Genomic DNA, 21,738 nt, shown 5'->3' on the forward strand with positions numbered 1-21,738 from the left:
CCATTTAAAAAAAAAAAAAGTGCAAAGCGTAGCACTGCACTGGCAGTTACATAAAGCTGTTTTGTGTTAGTGAGGGAAATACATAAGTAGGTGTAACTTTAGCTTTTGAATGAGGATGAGGTAACACATGAGCTGTGTGCACAATAAAACTATTGGAAGTTTTACTGGGGGTGCAGGAAATACCTGCTGACAAATTCCACTGAGAATGGTCAGGGAAGGATACTGAAGGTTAAAAGACAGAGCTCCACACGGTCTGATTTCATTTGCTCTTTGCAGAATAGTTTGTCATCAGTGTTCTTCAATGCATAACTAAAAGTGGGATGGAACAGACTGTACAGACTAGTGTAGTTAGGAATACAAGTTAAATATCTTAATGGATAACTTGAGTGCATCTCTGTGGTACAGTTTGAGACCTAGTCTGTTGGTTTGGAATCATAAACTAAACTTTAAAGAATCTATAATACTTAAATTCACCAAAACTGGCTTTTACCCACTGATTGGCATTGCCTGGTTGATGGTGTTAGTTTTTAAGAACAAAAAGGAAATACATAGCACATCTTTGTGGATTTCAGTGTTTGTTACTGCACAGTCGAGTGAAACGTCCTACTGTACTTTTTCAGTTCATGTGGACTGAAAGAGTCCTTAAATCCATGCTGTTTGTTTTCATATATACTAAAAACCCAAAGCTACAGCTTCATCTTTCCTTTTTTTTCTATTCCCCCTACTCAATTAGAATCCTTCAGACTCTGTGTCGAAAGCTCAGGCTCCCGGAGTCCTTTGAGTTCCGTCACTTGGCACGGCTGACTCCGGGTTACGTGGGAGCTGATCTGATGGCACTGTGTCGAGAGGCAGCAATGGGCACAGTGAACAGGGTCCTGATAAAATCTGAGGAGCAGAGAAGGAAACACACACAGGCTGGAGGGAACACACCTGAAGAAAGCATGGGAACAGGAACAGACATCCTGGTGGAAGAGGGCACCAAACAACTGGAACTTCCTCCTAAGGTATTTATTCCTTGAAGCATTTTATAGTTATAAAAGTCATTGCTCATGAATTCTGAAACATCTATGGCCAATGTAATATTAAATTGAGATTTAGAGCTGTCAGCTACTAAGACAGGAGCTGAATGACCCATGTAATGGGTCTGAACAAGTGGCTCCCAAAACCCAGTCCTCCTAAAAGTCAACGTTCATGTTTTATACAAGGTGTGGTTTTCCCACTGGATTTTTTTGTTGGTGTTTGTGCTGTGTTGTTTTGTTTTCTAGCAGAGCAGAGGCTAAAAGGGCAGCTGTATCTCTTTTCAAAAGTATATCAACTGTTAACAGAATTTTAAAATTATTAGACTTGCACTGAGTTTTCTGCACAAGCTGCTTGCTCTGCCCACAGTGAAATATTTGTTATGATGCCCGGGATTCTTCCCTGACCTGATAAAGTATTTAAGCAGTCTGTGTTTTCCCTCCAGATGTGTGACTACTTGAGGTAAATCAAATTTGTGCCTAGTACCTGTAGTAAGTTCAAGGAAGAGATGAGCTGTTAATATGCAGGACAGCTGGAACTCTGTTGCAGAAAATAGCATTTCTAGTGCCAGAATTATTCTGTGGCCCAAGTAACACGATGTAGTTAGTGAAGCACAACAACTTTATATGGAAATCCTTGGGCCTACTTCTCAAAATTTGGAGTCTGTATGTGCATTTATATTGTGCAGGCTTCCTAAAGATTTGCCTGGAGAAGTAAAACAAAGTAGGCTTAAATCCACATTGTACTTAGATTCTGTTTTTAGAGGGACTGACAAAGAAAACTGTTACTGTAATTACAAAAACCAGCGTAAAAAAGCTGTAGTTAGCCTTTGTATTAGTGTAACATAACCATACTGCAAACCTCCCAGTGCTTCCTGGGGCCTGATGTAGCCAAAAGAAAGTGGGGAAGGGCAGGTAGTTGCAGCTTTTATCAACATCACCATCATCAAAGAGGTCATTGAGAATGAGGAAGTCTAATCCTAACAAAGCCATATTTTGATAGCTGGCAGGAGGTTGACATAGTCTAATACAGGGTATTGTCATTAAAACCCTTGTATTATGTTTATAATGGAAAAATAAACATACAAAACCTTTAAAAATCATTCACACAATTCAAGTAAACAAACTCAGTGGTCTTGGCTATTTCAGAGTTTCTCTTAATGGTTCTGTTAAGAGGAGGAGGGAGGGCTTAAGAGGGATATCAGGCACTATAAAGACTTCTATTTCTTTGTGGTCAGTTGTCGAGCTCTCCTAGTTGAAATTGATAGGAAGTGATACTTTTCCTGTGTACAGCTGTAGGAAAAATGTTGGAACTTCACAGAATTTTTACTTTTATTTTTTCCTCTCTCTATCTTGTAATGTAAATCCTGGTATAGTTTTACTTTTGGTGCAGTACCAGTTTGCTTTGATACTGCCTCTTTATGTTAGAACAGTATTTATGTATTTATGTTGTGAAGATATAAAATTCTTCTATCAAGTATTTTCTAGGGTAGTTTCCCCAGTAAGGAACTTACTGAGGAAACTGGGACTTACCTCCTTGGGTCACTGTGGCCTGCAACGTGGGACAGCATTACCCTGCTTCTCTATTCTGTTTGCCCAGACTTTATCAGGGCTTGATTACAAAGCCAGATCTAATTAGGCTGAGGAAATGACTTGATGACTTGAAATCAGATCGTGTTAAATAAAAGTGTGTATTCTGCAAGTGTGTTGAGAGTTTCAAAGGTTTACTCATAAATGAATATTCTGCAAATTGTTGAAATTTTGCTGTTCAGGAGAGTTTTTCACTTTCTCTTGAAAGCAGTTTGTTGTTAAAAACAGAATTAATGCATATAAATAATATATAGTTTGGAAATTTCAGCATGGAACTTACTTTCTCCTAATTGGTGTAGGAAGAATTGGAAGACAAAATACACACGCTAGCTCAGTTTCTGTGTATCTAAAGATTTTAGCCTCAGCTCAGTGCTTTCACATGTGCTAAATGTACAAAGAGCTTTCCTGGAACATTTTTATCATTCTTATGTACAGTACATATAAGATATGTAAATCGCTGCAACGTAATAATGTAAATATGTGACTGATAGTTGAAGTATGGCTTTGAAAAAGCCCTTAAAATGGTTCCTAAAGTCCAGTCTAGTGCATAATCTTTTTGTTTTCCTTTCCATGATCCCTAAGGATGAATTGCAGAGACTTCTGGATTTGCTGAAGAAGCAAGACCCCTTGCCTGAGGAGCAGCTGCAGAAGCTGTGCATTGAGATGAATGATTTTATTGTTGCACTGTCATCAGTGCAGCCCTCTGCCAAGAGAGAAGGCTTTGTCACAATCCCTGATGTGACATGGGCAGATATTGGAGCCCTGGAGGATGTTCGGGAGGAGCTGACTATGGCAATATTGGTATGTCTGAACCTTATTTTCGAAGACTTTTTTCACTTCCCCTTATGTAGGAAATAAAACTGGTTTTAATATTTATTTCAGTCATAATGTTCTGCTCGTGAGTTCTAACATGCTACAGTCTAGAAATTTTGCAATATCTTTATTTTAAACAGTTAGGCTTCTGTAATTTGCTTTAAAATTTGCTACAAGGGCATGTATTTAACATTTTGCTCTCTGTACTTGTGCTTACAGTGTTTGTGTCACTCGATCTTTAAGTAGTGTAAAAGTGTTGTACCAAGAACCTTAGTTATGCAACTGCCAAACAAAGATTTGGAGGCTGCTTAGCTGGAAGCTCAGCAGTTTTGCTGCCAGTCAGAGGGTTTCTTAACACTAATACCTTAGGATTAGAACTTGGGTAAATAAAATCTTTGCCTCTCAGTAACAATACTTCTCCCATTTGGGGGTACTTCTTAGTGCAAGATAATAAGATGCCAATAACTCTTTATTCTTTTAACCTGTAAAGAATTGGAATAAAGAACTTGCTGATTAATGATTTTTCATTCAACTGTGCCTGAAATTAAAAGTTTCCTGTTAGCTTTGTGTCACAGATGACTGTGATAATTTCTTTTTAGGCGCCTGTGCGAAACCCAGAGCAGTTTAAAGCTCTGGGCCTGACTACTCCAGCTGGTGTCCTGCTGGCAGGGCCTCCAGGATGTGGCAAAACACTGTTAGCTAAGGTAAGGCATTTTCTGGACTCAGTCACTCCTACAAAACCATCCAGTTCAAGAAGATTCTCCAGTTTTTTTAACTGAGTCTGGATGGTAGTGCCAGAAGTTGGGCTTTTGCACCAATTCTCATCAGAACATTAAATTCAGGCCTCTGTGCTGAAGTTATTTGATTTTCTTGCCATAAAGTTACAGTTTTGCTTGAATTGAGAGGGAATTACTGCAAAACTTGAAGGAATAAGTTGGTTGAGAAGAAAGAAGCAAGGATGAGAAGAAGCTCTATTGAATAACCACTTCTATGGAATATTTCACTGTAACTAAACTATGTATTTGGAAGTACTCGACACTCTACTATATTTATGTAATTGTTGTATTTACCTTACTGAAAATACTTTTGTTTTCCTTCATGAGCATTTCAGTTCTTGCAAGCTCTCCATGTAAATGCAGATAATTGTTCAAGTTTCAGATTGTCACTCATCTTTGTCTTTAGATGCTCTTATGTAGTTTCATATCTCCTTAACTCCCACTAATTATTGAGAATTCTTCAGCTGATATGAGGGGGGGATGGGGTGTGAATCTGGAACACTGCCTCATCAGAGAGAACACCTTGCTAAATTCCCTGCTCCCCTCCCACTCTTAATTGCATGTAGTTATGCTTTGTACTGTTTTCTGTATTTTACAAACAGTTGATAACTGTGTTCCTTCCCTTATATTTGCTTATTGCTCCATGGACAGAACCAAAGAAGCCCTGATAAATGTGTGTTTTATATATATGCATCTCTCCTTGCCTTTTTGATAGGCCGTGGCCAACGAGTCCGGACTGAACTTCATATCTGTGAAAGGTCCTGAGCTGCTAAATATGGTATGTGCTAATCATTGTGCTTTGGTTATTTGTGGAATTCTTGTCCAAAGTGGGGCAAGCAAGATTCCTGGTAATTGCACAACTGATACTGGTACAACTGATATTGCCCTTATTTAATCTCTGCTTCAAGTTTTTAGCAGTGAAGTTGTTCATGTGAAAAGGAAAAAGCCCTCTGTGTAGGTTAAGTATATTTCTTGGTTTAAATTACCAGGCAGATGGAGCCTTCTTGACTGAAGTAGGATATCTAAATAACCAATTAAATGCATCACTGCTTTTATGTAACATGTAGATTTTCAATGTCAACAGATAAAAGTGCTCTAGTTCAAATTTTTGCAGCACTGGACTTAGAAGTGTTGTGATATAACTTCAGTCTCTTTTGGAGTCAAGAGAGTGTGTTTAACTGAGCAAGATGTCTGCAGTCCACATCTCGAAAGACCATGGCAGTTACCTGTTTATTAGTAATGTGGAAGCTAAAATCAACATACTGCATTTATCTCTTCCCAAATACTTATTTATGTGTATTTCAAGTACTGCTACAGGCAGGAAATACAGCACTTACACTAATTAGGAGCCCTGCTTCCTGGTGGAATACAGCAAAAATGGTTGGCTGTGATTCAGAGACTCTGTTAATTGAATCAAAACATGTTTGTGTGATAAAAATTAAGTGTTTGCATTTACAGTTTTGTAGCCCCTGCCCCTACAGTTCACCATTCAAAGTGAAATTTTGACTGATTCTTCAGTTCCCTCCTGCCAAGCCTGTGTCTTCAGGCAATTGCTGTATGAACTTCAGCTGTTCATTGTGTTCACATTGCTCACTGGGTTGGTTTGTGAACAGTGGAACAAGGTCCTTAATTAAGACTGTATTTGTTAGTTCTCATCACCAGAAGAATGGCAAGTTACATTTATTCCCCTGAAAGTAGGAATTCTATTAAACTCTGAATGTACTGACAACTGTAAAAAGTTATTAGTAAATTAGTTCCTGTGTAAATCTTGATCAGTAGGGAAACAGAGACAACTGACTCTTATCAGAAGCAAACTGATAAGTAGGTTGCATTTCTCCCTTGCAGAGTACCTCAAATACTATTTAAAACTAGGATATTTTTTTTTACCCAAGTAAAATCTCCATGTCTTACATTTTTTCAATGTAATTTGTCTTTTTTTTTTTTTTTTCAGTATGTTGGTGAAAGTGAACGTGCTGTACGTCAGGTATTCCAGCGTGCCAGGAATTCAGTCCCTTGTGTTATATTTTTTGATGAAGTCGATGCTTTGTGCCCTCGGAGGTCTGACCGTGAAGTGAGTCTGTCTTAAAATATCTCCATAAATAAATTATCTCAGTTACAGCTTTTTTATTTTTTTTTAATTTTTTTTTTAGCCCAGAAGGTATCAGCATCTCACAAGAAAAGCAATCTCTTAGGCTTTCTGTCACTTGAGGAAAAATATGTTGGTCAAGTTTTATAAAACTTAATACATTTTTTAGTACACATATATGGAAAAAATATCCAGACAAATTCAGATTAAGCTGTTGAATTTGGTTATAAGATGTCACTACTGTGGAGTTAACACTTAACTCTCAATAGTTCATCTGATATTCTTGTTTTAGAGGTTTAAATATTTAAGAACTTCTTTTCTCAAAAAAATGAATATTGAGAAATTTTGTATTGCCCTTTTGAGGTAGATGTCGGAACAATTAGTATAAATATTTATATGTAGTTCTCTAAGTGAGCACTTTAGTTTTAATTGGAAGAAAGTGGTTTGCCACATGTTAAATGTGTTTGTCGTGTACAAATAGCATGAATTTGGGATGGAAACATGCTCAGAGTATGATAGAAGGAATCCAGAATGCAGCTACAATGAAAGTGTGAAAAAGAAAATTTTTCTTTGAAACATTCACATTCCCACTGTTCCCTCAATTTTGCTGACAAATTTCTCCTTTTGAAGTCAGGAGCCAGTGTCCGAGTGGTTAACCAGCTGCTCACCGAGATGGATGGTCTGGAGAATCGTCAGCAGGTTTTCATTATGGCTGCCACAAACAGGCCAGGTAAGGACCCAAAAATCATAAACGAGAATTCAGACCTCCTTAGCTCTCTTCTGATGAAATCACATGTTCTTAAATATTTGAATTCTATGACTAACCTTGTTCTGTGCTTAGAATTACAGCGTCTGCTCAAATCCAGACTTTTTCTGCTTGATTAATTTGTTCTGTGTTCATGTGGCAGTGTGAGATGAAGCAACCTCTTTAGAATGTGTCTAAATTAGCACGTGGTAGCATTGCTGTAAAGTGCTTTGAAAGACCTTTGACTGCTTTGGACTTTGCATTACCTCTTTAGAACATAAAAGAAGAAAAGAGAACTAAAACCTTAGTTTGGGGTTTTTGCTGTGGGGCATTTGTCTCATGTTAAATCATTTTCCATTTGCTTATATTTTGCTTCCTGGGCTCCATATTCCAAACTGGGCTCCCTTAGGCTGAAGTTGTTCTCCTGTTTCCTCATGTTCTGTCAAGCTTTGGTATTAACAGCTGTCTGTTCTCCCCTGCTGGCTCTTCAATTTTTGGTAGCTTTTGCAATTCCAGCAGCACCTCCTTTGTTAATAAGCTAAACACTGACATCTGCTTTACAAATGTCATGTTTTTTACAAAGCAGCTTTCTGCCTCCTTGTATTATGGAAAAGTCTTGTGTTTTATAGATAGCAAGAAACTTGTCTCTTCCTAAATTTGAATTCCATCTAGAGCTCAGAGTCATAAGTAAAGGAATTTGTTAGCAGTTTAGAAAGAAACATGCATGAAGATGTTGCACTTCCTTGGTTATGAGCATTTTTCTGAATGTTGCAGCTGAAATTAAATGCAGGATTACTAGTACGTCTTCTTAAAAACATACTGATTTGGGTACTAGAATTTTGGAGAGAACCTTTGCACCTAGAACAGGTATTTGGCAAATGACTAGTAATACTGACACAGTTATTTCAGACCTGCATTTATTAACTAAGGACAAGATACAGAATTTTGCTGAAAAATGGCTTAAGAGGGGAAAATAGTAGCATAGCTATTTTGGATATAAATCAGGAGATGAGAAAGTTAAAATACATGTCAGATTACTTGGGTCCTATGAATGAAGGAAATTTCATCTGAAATCAGCTTAAATGAGCAACTGTGAGGCATTTTTGTTTTTTTCTGATGATCAAATGCTTCAGAGACTTTGAGGAAAATTTTCCTATATCTCTTGAATTCTTTGTATCACAAGAGACTCTCAAAAGCCTTGTACATGGTGAAGGATGAGCTTAAATCTATATCTGCTTGTACCAGTTATTTGATTTAAAGTGGTAAATTTTCCTGGCATGAATTTGATGATCCTGACCTCTCCAATCCAATGTAGAGTAGAGAATAAGGTTATACAATGTAGCCCATCTGCATATAGATGCAGTTGGATGTACCAAGGGTGTCCTTACCAATGTCATCAAGGTTGCCTTAGGAAAGAGATCTCTCCCTAAATTAGTTATGCTAAGTGCAGGCATTTATATCAAGCAGCCTTATTTATTAACGTTTCTCAAGGGCTTTGTATCTAATTATTGACTTGTCATTCTCTCTGACTGGTAGTTTGGGCTGGGAATTCCAACACTTCTGAAGTTGAGGAAGCATCCAGCTTTCCTTCCTGCAGTGCCACCTCACCAGGTTGTACACGAGGCCGGTGCTTTTAGGGCTGGTCTGTGTAGGTGGCAATGTTCTGAGCTCACGATTCCTTTTGGGGAGGCAGCTGAATGCAACACTTCAGTGGCTTTACAAGGGCCAGGTTAGAATAAATGTTGCTCAGATGTTCATTTCAGGGTATGAATACTTGTGTGGGGCAGGTTTGTCCTAATTCCATGGTTTAGATTTACACTAATTCAATACTTATGGGTCTCGTTTTCATGCATATCTGAAATCTATGAAATTGTTAATCCCTCCATTTATAAACCTTATGCTTGATGCATTTTTACCATTAAGTTGTTATAAAGTACCTCTGGACTAGTTTGAGAATATTTTTTTCTTTTTTTCCTTTTTTTTTTTATTCAGTTTTAAAAAGTCTCTGTTGCCTTGTTCAGCTGCGGTAGCAGATGTACTGTTTTACCACACAGAAATAGTTAAAATTACAAAACTTCCCTTAGTAACGAGGTTTGGACTAATATTTGAGGGCAGCTGGAAAATTTGTGAGGTATGAAATCAGTGGTGTATTACTACTCAGTGACATTGACGGAGGAAAAAAAGTGAATTTGAGGTAAAAATGCCAAATGTAAAGAAAACGCAAAGGCAGGGATAACAAATATAATCATCCCATTAAAGGGTATAAATGTAGCTGCAAATTCTGTAAATTGAAATCAATTGCATCTTGATAAAGATACAAAGAGTTGCTTTGCCAACATAATAAAATAATTTTTTCTGAATTATCAAGCTTGGCACATCCAGCTTCTGCTAGAGGAGAGAGTTATTCATGCAGTTTGGATAGGATGGATCTCTTGCTTCAGAAGGACATCAGCTGTGTGTATGAATAACATTTTGGATAGGTTTAGACCATAAATTTTTCCTGTACTATCTGCATTTGTCAGCGTGAGAAAATACAGTTTCCAATTTATGCAGCTTTTCTCAGAACAACTTCTACTGAAGTTGTGGTTAAATTGGGGAAGTGATTTCTCTCAGTTTATGCACTTTTTATGGGTCTTAGGGAAGAGGCAGTGCTCACCAAATTAAATATTTCTGGTATGGTCTGGTTAGTTAATAGGAGCACTCTGCAGGTAGTGTCTGTTCTAGGAGAAGCATAGCTTATACTGGCTACTATATTTAAATGATTCCCACAAACAATAAAAGTTGTGGTGCCTGAAAAGGTCTTTTAAGTCTGACATTTGGTATGACAGATTTTTCTGTCATAGTTACGGTGAATAGAGGTGCTGCTGGGGGGATTGTGTTACATAAATCTGAATAATATAGTACTACTGTGAAGTGTGAGATCTCATGGGTTTTAATCCATGTCATTATAACTTATTGGGAGAGAAAATGACTTTTCAAGACACTTCTCTTTTAGAGTGGTTGCAGGCATGGTAGTTTTGGTAGTTGTTTGGTCTTCATGACTATCAGTATATGTTGTCAGCACTGCAGTCTCAGAGACTGTTATTAAACAATAATAACAACAATAATAATAATAACAGTAGGATAGCAGTGGCTCAACCACTTTTGCCACCAAGGTATGCTCCTGGCACAGCAGTTTCAGTGAGGTGCTGGCATCTGTGACAAGGTATTACTGTGAAATGGTGGTGTTTTATATACCCCGTGGCTGAAGACTGACAACTTCTTTTTTTTTTTTTTTTTTGAAGAGCCTTTAAGGACTTGGAAGGCTCTAATTCCTACCAAAAGGGCAGATTGGTCTGCAAGTGGTGATTCTTACTCTGGCAGTGCTGAAATAAGCCTTTGATGTGCTCCAAAAAGCAGGATATTTGAATGTTTTTTGCATTTACTTGGTGACTTTGAAAGTCCTTTGCAGATATTTCTTGACTCCTCCTAAATTAGCAGGGATGCTGTATTCCCAACACAATCTCTTTCCACCTAAATGCAGAACCAATGTCAAGCTTTGTCTGAACAGGATTAAACTTTTAAAGCACTCAATGTCATTAGAGAGAGGAAAAAAAAAAAAAAGAGTCAGAAATGTCTTGTCCTGTTAGAAACTTTATGGGTCACAATAATTATATTCTTTTTCAGACTACTTCCTTCCCCAAATCCGAGATTAAATACTACAAAACCATCAAGCACTACTGTTAAATAATACCTACAATGTCTCACAAATTTCTAGTTATCAACGTGAGTTTCAGCAGATACTGCTGCTTTCTGCTCTTCTCTTACTTCCCCAGGCTTTGGATGTTTATAAACTCTTAGAGTGCTGACCGAGGCATCAGCAGCATTTACCTAAGGAACTGTATGTAACATGAGAACACAAACAAGAACCAAGTGAAAGTGCTTTTAAGCTTGATGTGAAGTGTGATGATGTCTTTGCTTTTATTCATGGCCTCTTGCTGTAGCTTTTTTAAGTGATTCTTGTAAAATCCCCCATCTGCTCTTGTCTTTGAGCATGGTCCTAGTTTCAGTGAGTTCTGTTTTTCTTATAGCAGATTTGTTGGTTTTCTAGAGCTATTCACCTGAACCACATTTTGAAATACAATGAAAAAATCTTCAGTCTTTGACAATAGTTACATTTTAGTTTTGGGCATTGTTTGTTATGTTTTTACCTGTTTATACATGTTGCTGAATTAAAGGCAAGATAAGATCTAAGAAAAGCACTTAATACGTGAGGCATGGAACAATTTCTTTCGTAATAGTTCTGATTCACACAAATTATATTTCTGCCTTTCAGCAGCCTCTGAATGTTAAGTATCTTTCACAGTAACTTCAGTTGTTAACTACAGTGCTCATCTGGAGTCTCAGAAAACCTTTTAGGGCTTCTGAGCCTGCGGTTCAGAACATCACAGGTGGGAGGGCCTAGACCTCATGTACTTCAAATGTGATTTTAAAAGCTCTAGTGAGTACAGGAAAAGTTTGATGGGCTCAGCACAGCAGTCCTTGTTGCTGGTATGCACTGAACTTCTGTAAACGTTGACTCCTGTAGAGTCACGATTAATCAACGGGAAGTGAATGTTCTATTATACAACAATAGAATGTCACAATATAGGAATTCATGCAAAGATATTCTCAGTGGAATTTAGTGATTCCGTGAAATTTTGCAGTAGCTTGAAGAGCAGTGTAGCAAACTGAAATACTACATAATTCTCTAAAGATCAGTGCCTGTTTTAACCTTAAAAAATAAAGCAAGGGATGGATGTACTCCAAATGTCTTCATATGTAATTTTGTCAAATTATTTGGAAAATGATACAGTCTTCTAATGACATAGTCAATGCCACTGACCACATCAGAAACACAGAAAATTATTAACTGGACATTTCTCTTAGTAGAAGTGTAGTCTCTCTGTGAGACACCCACTTGGAAAAAGGAGTGTTGTGTTTTATCACGTTTCCATGCTTTGCTTTCCTTCCAACTTGAGAGATAATAACAGGCTTTGAAAGAGGTATCTGTGATAATTACCTTAACTTCATTAAAATGTTAAATGTATCTAAAATGAGTTGACTCTCTTTTGTTTAGATATATATAATATATATATATAATGGCCAGTTTTCGCGAATGAAGAACTGGGGAAGGTCTTTGCACCTTCCAGCCTGTGCATTGGATTTTTTTTAGGTGAGACACAGTGTGCGCGGAACTGAGCCCACCCTTTAATCCTGAGGTTCATCTGCCGGGGCCAAGCGAGCTTGGACGGTGGCAGCGAGGTCCTCAGGACATAGATGGATTGCCTTACAGGGCTAGCGAGCTCCATCTGCCCGGGGAGGGGCCCTGACCGGGAATCAAACCCAGGCCTCGGCTGTGACAGCGCCGCATCCTTAACCACTAGATCACCAGGGGCTCCCTTTGTTTAGATAAGTTTAGAGATAATAGGTATAGAGAGAGCCTTATGATTTATCAGGGTGGAATGCTTTGAAATTCCTAATAGGAGAACATTATTCTTTTTTTTTGAGTGGGTATGAAGTGCATCTAATGAGTGAATTTGTCCAATAAGTAAATATTAATTTTCTGGTTTATGTGACATGAATTTTCAAGAACCTCAGGCCCACGTCTCAACCAGAAGAGTGAAGTGAATGGATTCCTAAGGAGATGGGGAGTGTAGATGTGTGTTTTAAGCTTTGGTGTGGCCTTGTTGTTGTAAACCACCATTACTGCAGCTTATCTGGTTAGTCTGAGTTGTGGTAACTCTTTGAATGCGGGCAATGTTATCACAAAAAGATGAATGCATCTTTAGATGGTTCACTGACCTCATGTTGTTGGACAAACAGCATGGCAAGTACCATGTTCTCAGCATGCAAAATGGAAACAGTATTTTGTGTATCAAGCTTAACATTTTAAAAGAGCTTTTGGAACTTCAGAATGGGAAAATTGTCAAGTGCAAGGTGTTGTAATGCAAGTCCTTATTGAGAGTATTTTTTCTGATGTTTGGTATGTTGAGTGAATTTTGTCATCTTATATTAATAATGTGACAAGACTTCTGTACAAAAAAACCCACAAAAACAGGAAAGTGCACTTGTGCCAAAAGCAAGATGAAGTATCTCATAGAACTATGCACAAACATAAAAGTAACATGTTTTTGTCTGGCCTGCTCTGGCAGGGATTCTGTTTAACTCTTGTTTTATCTGGTCTGGATTAAATTAATACATCAAGGCATTTCTTTTTTTCTCCACCCTTGTTGTTGCATTTGCAATAGCTGATTTTTGCCACCATAGGTGCTTCTGCACACGACTGCTATATCATGGGAAAAAAAATATGGTTTTGTCCAGAAGAAAGATAATAGAGTTGTCAGAGAGTAACTTGAACAAGACTATGAGCACCTCTAAAAAGTGAATCAAGACTATATTGTGGTAGGATCAGGTAGTTCAAGTCTTGACAAGTGTTAAACAAGCTTTTTTTCATTTGCAAAAAAGGGATAGCTGTGCTTCCATTCTACTGTTCTAGGGCTTGGGTGGTGTTTTCTTTTCTTTAAAACATCTGTACAATAAGGATCAACAGCTTCACTTTCCCCACTTCTTCACTGTTGATAAACACAAATGCAGATAGTTTGTCAGCTCTTTTGTCGAGAGGGTGTAATGAGTGTGAGGGTCTTGGCAGCTTCTTTTGGAGGCCTGATAATTTCCAGTTTAAGACTCAGAAGTAACTATCAACTGTTACTTTTGGGAAAGGTTCTGGCAGTAGGTACCTCTCACGTCCTTATAATTCACATACTTAAACCCAGTCTGTTATAGGAAAAAGTACAGTTTTATTTATATCTTCTGTGGATGCTTTTGTGACTTTGCTGTCCACATTACTGTAGATGTAGGATATCATAGTCATAAAGTCATTTAGCTTGGAAAAGATCTCTGAGGTCCTCAGGTCCAAACATTAACCCAGCACTACCAAGCCCACCACTAAACTGTGTCCCCAAGCACCACAACTACACATCTTTTAAATACCTCCAGGGATGGTGACTCAGTAGAATTCCGTAGTGAAACAGAGCAATTAATATCATTATTGGGTTTTGGTAGATGGGGAAATAGGGCACGGAGAAGCCTTTAGAAACATCATGCAGGCAGTTTGTGCTGAAGTACAGACAGGAATTGAGGCCCTTCGCAGGTTATGTGCCCTGTTCGTGATAATTTTATCACAAAATAAATTAAAATAATAAATGAAAACAATTTTATTACTTCTCCACACATAATAAATTTGGAGTCTGCAGTTCCTCCTGTACTTGGCAGCTATATTTTATGTTTTCATGGATCTCCCGTTTTACCATTAAGAAAACTAGTGTATAGTAGAAATGCAAATGACCAGTAAAATTAGGTTTACATGTGGATGGTTATGGTCAGCCCTGTGTACTTGTTATTCTTGATTTATCGCTGTCCCTTTCAAGCAGATTTGCAGTACAGGTAAGAGTTCCTTCCAATAGAACAAACTGTTATGAGTTAATGTGGAATTCCTCAGAAAAAATGTTCCAGTTCTGCACTGCCAAATATAGAGTTGTGTTCATTTGTGAAGAGATGAAACCGGTATTTATGAGCCATCATTGAGCAGATGCAGCTTAACTGCAGTAGAGACTCCTACTTGACAAAGATGAAACTACTTCAGTCAGCTACCTCAGTGCTCAGAGCTTCACATCACAGCACAAATGCTTCTTTCAATCCTGGTACACTTAGGCATGTGTTCCTTCTCATGTGTAGGCTTTCCTAAGGGTGTGTCTCAGTTCTGGATGATTTTTTTTCTGTTTTTTTCCCCTCCCTAAGATATAATTGACCCGGCAATCCTGCGTCCTGGTAGACTGGATAAAACACTCTATGTGGGTTTGCCACCACCTGAAGATCGACTGGCTATTTTAAAGACCATCACCAAAGTGAGTATTTGGAAATAAATCCTTACCTTGAAGTTTGGTGGAATGATTTAAGACAGAGTAAATTTTACAATTCTCGTGAAACACTTTTACGTATTACGTGAGGTCACAAAAATAAACCATCAGCCCATCTGCTTTCAAATTTGCTATGAAACTGCAAGGAGTTGATAAATCTTGAGTAAAGCAAACCCGTCAGACATGGAAGCTGTTGCCTTTATGGCCACAGTTTGAATAGATTTAATTAAAAGATTCTTATCTGTGTGAGTAATAGGGCCTAAAAGTGTTTTGTAAGCTTTTTTTGGGGGGTTCCAGACATTCACCAGAATGATTCACAAGCTCCAGCTGTATTTGCTCAACAGTAGTTGTGACATTTAATTGCATTTAGGATTAAAGGGAGCTTGTGGTGATAGAGGCTGTAGGTCAAAGTGAATGTGAAAACGTAAAATAGGTGCCTTTGTGGGTCCTCCCTCTGGGTAACAGCACAATCTGCCACTTCAGAGATTTGGGTTGTAGAATTCTATGTATTTCTCCAAGTATGGCACAGCAGTGATCAAGGCCTTAAAAAAGAACATACAAAACGTTATGAATTACTTGGATATTTCCTACTTTTCCAGTAGCTCAGCATTGATTGTTAAGAGCAGATGTTCTATCTGATACCTTTTTGAGCTGCAAAGGAGACAAAGTTTTCACTAAGATAACACTGCATTATGAAAAGTGTGGCAAAAATTGTTTCAAAGATTTGTAATAAAAGATAATTCATACTTGTGTAAGCTTAAAGTTGTGGTGCAGGCAATGGCTGATTGATAATACAGAAAGTGAGAACTCGTTGAAAAAAGTTCTTTCACGACAAAATGGTTGTTCAAAAGATGAATTCTCATTACAAATTCAGGATGTTAGACTTCCCTTCATTTGTTCTGTGCATTGCTTCAGGGATGAAAAAAGATTACTAAGTATTCCCCCATTTGCTAGTTGCAGTAGATCAGTTTGTTTCTAAATTTTATAAAAATATTTCAGTTAATACTTTCTACAACCGTGTTCTTAAAGATGATTGCTCTTTATAAGATGTTGAGAGAAATGGAGTGTAACATCCATGAATGATTTTCCAATAAGGAATTATTATTTTTATTTCATTTATTTTTATTATTTTTATTTTACAGAATTTATTTTTGAAGGTAACTGAGTGTGTAGGGAAATAGGGCAGCAAAGCTTGGTGTGAGACTTCACGGGAGGGAAAGGTGGTACCAAACAGTACTGATTTCTCTCACTCCCTCACAGATTCCACCTGCTCACACTCTCACAGCCACATGTAATGGATACACACATCCACCTGGTAGGGCCAGAATCACTTGTGGGGAATATGGAAGATAAGGAACTTTGTGTTGAGTCCTCACTTGATTTTTTGACTGGTGATGACAAACTGGTGGTGTTGAGAGAACTGCTTTCAGTTTCCCTTTCAGGATCAAACAGTTCAGAATTGTGCTTTCTTCAGCTGCCATAAATCTTGGGCAAGGTTGCTGAAAACCGTCTTTTGCTCCTCCTGGGAATCTTTGTGAGCAGTCTTATCTTCCTGTTGGGCTAACACCAAGAGGAGTGGCACATGGGACGTGGTAACCTTGTTATTATCCCACTGCCAGAGTATTTTTGTGTTCTGCTGACAAGTCATCTTTGATGTGGCCTTATCTGTTTATGGGTCTTCTTGTGATACAAGCAACGCATTGCATACTGTTTACCAGCTTGGTTTCTGTGGATCTTGTCAGTGGTTATCAGGGTTTGTTATTTTTGGAATGCAAGATGCTTTCATGCCTGCTTAATTCACACTAGTCTGAACATTTTGGTTACAAGTCTTTGCAGTGAATGAGGTGTTAAATCTTTAAAAACGTATAGGAGTTATCTGAAAGATGAACGTGGAATAGGGAGAGGAGAAAATGTGTTAAAGTACCTCAATTTTTGTCAGATTTCATCCATGCATTATAGGCAAGGAAATTTAAAAAGTTTGAGTACACATTTGCTCAAGGCCAGAGAAAAAAATGTTTGAGTGGCTTCTGGATGACAGTATGCATTCCCAGAAATCTCCAAGAAATACGTGCACAGGATATGGAAGCTGATGGTTGTTGCTGAATGAAAACATGGATGTTTAGGAAGGCAGCACGAGGAGCAGAAAAGGGAGCTGGGGGAGGAAGAGGTTGTCAGGAAGACAGTTTAAATGTAGGTTGGAGCTTTGTTGTGAAAGAGTTTTATTTCAGTTAACCTGTACAAATCAGTCACTTCAAATTGCATGTTAATTATGCAAGAGAAGCCTGTCCTCACATGTTTGGTTACCAGTGTAGCATTCCTGCAAGATGCGTCGAGCTTCTCTGGTGCACAGACTGCTGAGCTTGTCATAGAGTGGGCAGAGCAAGAAGTGCCCAATGCATCTTGCTCCTCAAAGCCCTGGGTAAAACACTCCTTTCTAGCAGAGAAGGTGCCTCTGGCCTGCAGTTTCGTACAGCAATTACCAGAGTATCCCATATGAAATGGTATGAGGCTTCCTTGTTTCCAGGTTAAAGTTTCTCCTTATAGGATGATTGGATTTTGGTTTGGGTTTTTTTTTTTTCCCTTTTTAACTGTTATTTGAGCAAAGACTCATTCATGATTGTTTCCTTACTGTGCCAGGTCCTTGACTGTTCTACTGTCTGTTAAGTATTCAAGGGGTTTAACTTGCCAGTTACTATAAACTACTTTTCTTTTTCTTGAAGGTGTTATAGGTATGTGATATATTAGTTCCTCTGAAGAAGTCAGAAAATAAGTATATGAATTTGTGCCTTTCTGTCAAATGAGTTTCTGGCACAAACTTACCAGTTGTATAACAAGTGTTCTCAACTGTCAGAACTCAAATATTTTTTGATAAGAGAGACATCTTGAATCTCTGTATACTCTTATGATACTACTTTACTGTTTGTGACGGTTTTGGTAGGGAGATCAACTTTGTTGGCTAGTTTCAAATACAATTTCTAATGTTGTTCAAGACTTTCTGCTCTTGGAAATGCAAAAATAATTTAAAAAACCCCACTTCAGGGATCTTTCTGGAGGAAGCAGTAAGCACAGTATATGTAAACTTTTATGATATCCAGAATGGAAAACTTCTAAGTTTGAAAATTTATATCTAGAATATAGAAGATATACAGTTAATTCAGTCTTAAAGGTGATGACTAAATTGACATGCCTATTGCTTACCTATTTGATTTCAACACACAGTATAACTAGAGGAGGGAGCCCCCGGTGGTCCAGGGGAAAAGACACTGCACTGTCACTGCAGAGACCCGGGTTCGATTCCCGGTCGGGGCCCCTCCCCGGGCAGATGGAGCTCGTTAGCCTGTAAGGCAATCCATCTACGTCCTGAGGACCTCGCTGCCACCGTCCAAGCGTGCTTGGCCCCAGCAGATGAACCTCAGGATTAAAGGGTGGGCTCAGTTCCGCGCACACTGTGTCTCACCTAAAAAATCCAATGCGCAGGCTGGAAGGTGCAAAGACCTTCCCCGGTTCTTCGTTCGTGAAGAGACTGGCCATTATAACTAGAGGAAGTTCAGCTAAACAACACTACTGATGCAACTAGCTTTTATTAAAGGCACATCCCTCTATGGAGCAGTGTCAATGTTACAATGCCCTGTGACAGGCTGGTCAATATTTCCTTAGAGAGAATCTAATCTGTTGGTGGGAAGATAAAATTTAGCATTGCTTATTATTTCATAATTACATGGTTTCAGGGCTGGTTACCCTTCTTGTCAGTTTGAGATTAAATTTATTAGTATTTGTGGATATTTTGGGAAATTTGTCAGAACCCAATATGATTCCTGATTAATGAAATTTAATCACTTCAGAGATGGCAAGTATAAAAATAATGTTTTCCTGTCTTCTTCTTTTTCTTACCTCATCTCTTTTAGGATGGCACTCGGCCTCCACTAGGTAGGGATGTAAGCCTTGAAGAAATTGCTTACAGTCAACACTGTGATTATTACACGTGAGTTCCTTCTAGTTTTGACTTTAATATTTAATATGCGGTGTCAACGGTCTTCTGACGCATTTGAAAGTGTGTTATGTTGTTATTATTAAGTGGATCTCTTCATTTTTGGGTTTTATACACCTTTGCCCTTAATGCTATTTTTCTTGCTTTTCACTTGAGCTTTTTTCCCAAGGAGTTGGTAGGAACATACGGATGCTAAAGTTTTTCTCATCTAGAATAGTCCTCTTCATGCTGTAAATACAGATCAGTGGAGGCCTCTTGATTTTTGCTTGGTTTTATTTTATAATTCTTGCATAATCTGAGGATAAAAGAGCTCTCTGTATTTGTGGACCTATATATAATGATGATGAAAGCAAATTGGTCAAACAGCCATATCCAGCTTGTTCTGTCACACAGCTGAAAGCAATGTTTGACAGAGTAATGAGGGCCTATTTCAACTTGTGCTTTGGAATAGCAAGGTGTGGATTCAGGGAAAGCTTGATGGCCATATCTGTCAAAACAATTTGCAATTACAGTCTATAAAACTTCAAAAAGCTTTAAGCTATTCACTAATTTATTAATACTTAATAATTTTGTGTAGTTCACAAAATATAAAGTTTGTGACATGGTGCTTGTTGCAATATTACTTGGGAAAGATGAGCACTTTTTCTTTCTTTCTCTCTCACTTACTGGACTTTTTTGGTCCAATGTGTGTGGATTTGGGGTTGGATTTTCGTTGTGGGGTTCGGGGAGGTTTTGTGTTTGTCTTTTTTAATGTTTGGGTTTACTTGTATTTTGAGGTATGGTTTGGGGTTTTTTTTTGGGGGGGCCTTTGTTGTGAGTTTTGATTTCTTTGGGTTTGGTTTAGGTTTTTGTGGATTTGTGGAATTTTTTTGTGTGGTTTTGGTTTTGTTTGTTTGAATTTTTTAAAATACAGCTATATTCCTATCACCCCCAAATGAAGTATAGGGAGTTAATTGTGAAAATTTTTTTTTTTGTTCAATGACTTTCACCAGTTTAAAGGCTTAGTTCAACAGCTTTCCAGCTGTTCCAGTTACAGGAAACTGGAAATAAATGCATACAAACACTGATCTATATTTTGTGGATACTATTATTTTAAGAACGTGTTAACTGTTGATACAGCTTTGAGCAACACAACTCCCTTTTGTAATAGGGAGTGATTTCATTTGAATCCTTTATAAGGTCTGTAAAAGAAAGAGTCATGTTCCCACCAAGTGGCACAGTATTAATCAATCCCTGGGCATTTTTAAAGATGCTGAGTAGGATTTTTGCCTCTTCCCTTGCTTCCCATTTGTTTGATCTTAATCTGTGACTAATATCTGGAGCACAACCAGTTTTTTGCTGTCATTTTTTAGTGTTTTGCCTTTCTCTTTGCCATCAGCAAAAGACGAGCAATTTATTCTAAAATCACCTATTCTGTTTGCATCTGTAGAGGGGCAGACCTTTCTGCTCTTGTGCGTGAGGCTTCAATTTGTGCCTTGAGAGAGGAAATGGCCCTGCAGAATGATGAAAGCAAGAAAGGTAAGACAGCTAAAAAAAAAACTCAACAGTGGCAAGATAAATGGAATGTAAAATATTTAAAGTAGTACAAGACAAGCATAAAGACATTCATGCTGTATGACTGATGACTTCTGAGCCAAATGAAAATTAGGTCAGAGTTGTTTCAAGAACACATAAGCATCTTGGAAGTAATGATGGGGGAGAGTACAGGAAAGGAAAGGTGGTTATGCTGGAGGTTCAGCAGAAATGTTTCTCGAAAAGAATTGAACCATGTAACCTTAAAGAAATGTTTCTGTTATAAACTGACAGTTTATTTACTAGACTGAATACCTCTTTGAAAATTTCCACATCACTATCAAAGACTGGTTATACTGACGTACTTGCAGATTTGAGGGCAGTTGGGAACTGCCCATATACTGATTCCCTACCTTTGGAACACAGGTGAATTGTGTAACTGGATAAGATTAGCTGGAAAATCTGAGTGCCGCTTTTGATCTTTGCTGTTTAGCTCATCGGTGGATCTTGCCAGGATGTTAACAGGGAGTTAAAAATTGTTTCAAGTACAATGTGTGCCCTTTCATTTTCTCTCTGCACTTTCTGTTTTATTTTCTTGTTGTTTTTTTTTTTAAATTATAGATTGAAACTTATATATAAAATGCCCATCTGTCTAGATTTGTTTCAGGAATTTTGTTATTTTACTTTATAGGTCAAAATGCAAAGCTAAGATGGAATTGTGACTTTTCAGATTATGTCCTTGGAAAATATTTTAGGCTTTCATTATGCCCCTGATCTCTAAGAACCAAGCTGGAATTTTAATGGCTTTGAATTATTCTTTTTGATCTAGTACATATCCAGTCTTGTCTGGTTTCTAAAGGTAGGTTAACAGAGGAGAATCTTTGTGTTCCTTCTTTTCAGGCAACCCATGTTCATTTAGAGGGAGGAAAAAAATAAACTATAAAAATCTTCCCTGTTGTATGACTTGGTTACCCATTTTGCTTGCTGTAGATGGACAAAGCTTTTGATTTGAGAATTTAGCCTGTTCATTTTGATAATTGTTCATAATACAACAGGCTTCATTCAAAGATGGTCATCACTTGAATTCAGCCTTCACAGTTAGGATTGCAGCCTGAGCACTCACTGTAGGGATGTGTAGGCAGCCAGCAAATCCATCAGATATGCATAGCTTGATCTGCATGTTTATAGCAGCTGCTTGTTTGGAATGTCCTTGGATTTCCAAAGTGTCAGCCCTGATTGGTATGAAAGTGTGAAAGGTGCTTTCTAATTTGAGAC

The 21,738-nt window shown here is 38.0% G+C and overlaps 1 protein-coding gene across 1 annotated transcript in view; it reads left to right on the forward strand.

Moving 5' to 3' along the window:
* Positions 1-21,738, forward strand: part of NVL (nuclear VCP-like) — a 38,219-nt gene that overhangs the window by 13,142 nt on the left and 3,339 nt on the right. The window contains exons 13-21 of the mRNA XM_027911433.1: positions 734-1,004; positions 3,189-3,407; positions 4,019-4,123; positions 4,911-4,973; positions 6,147-6,266; positions 6,912-7,011; positions 14,845-14,951; positions 18,869-18,945; positions 20,381-20,469. Of these exons, the coding sequence (XP_027767234.1) occupies positions 734-1,004; positions 3,189-3,407; positions 4,019-4,123; positions 4,911-4,973; positions 6,147-6,266; positions 6,912-7,011; positions 14,845-14,951; positions 18,869-18,945; positions 20,381-20,469 (1,151 nt within the window). The remainder of the gene's footprint in view (positions 1-733; positions 1,005-3,188; positions 3,408-4,018; positions 4,124-4,910; positions 4,974-6,146; positions 6,267-6,911; positions 7,012-14,844; positions 14,952-18,868; positions 18,946-20,380; positions 20,470-21,738) is intronic.

The sequence above is a fragment of the Empidonax traillii genome, unplaced genomic scaffold (assembly GCF_003031625.1).
Source record: "Empidonax traillii isolate 1590-97213 ecotype Southwest subspecies unplaced genomic scaffold, ASM303162v1 scaffold31:size1920502, whole genome shotgun sequence".
Lineage (NCBI taxonomy): Eukaryota > Metazoa > Chordata > Aves > Passeriformes > Tyrannidae > Empidonax > Empidonax traillii.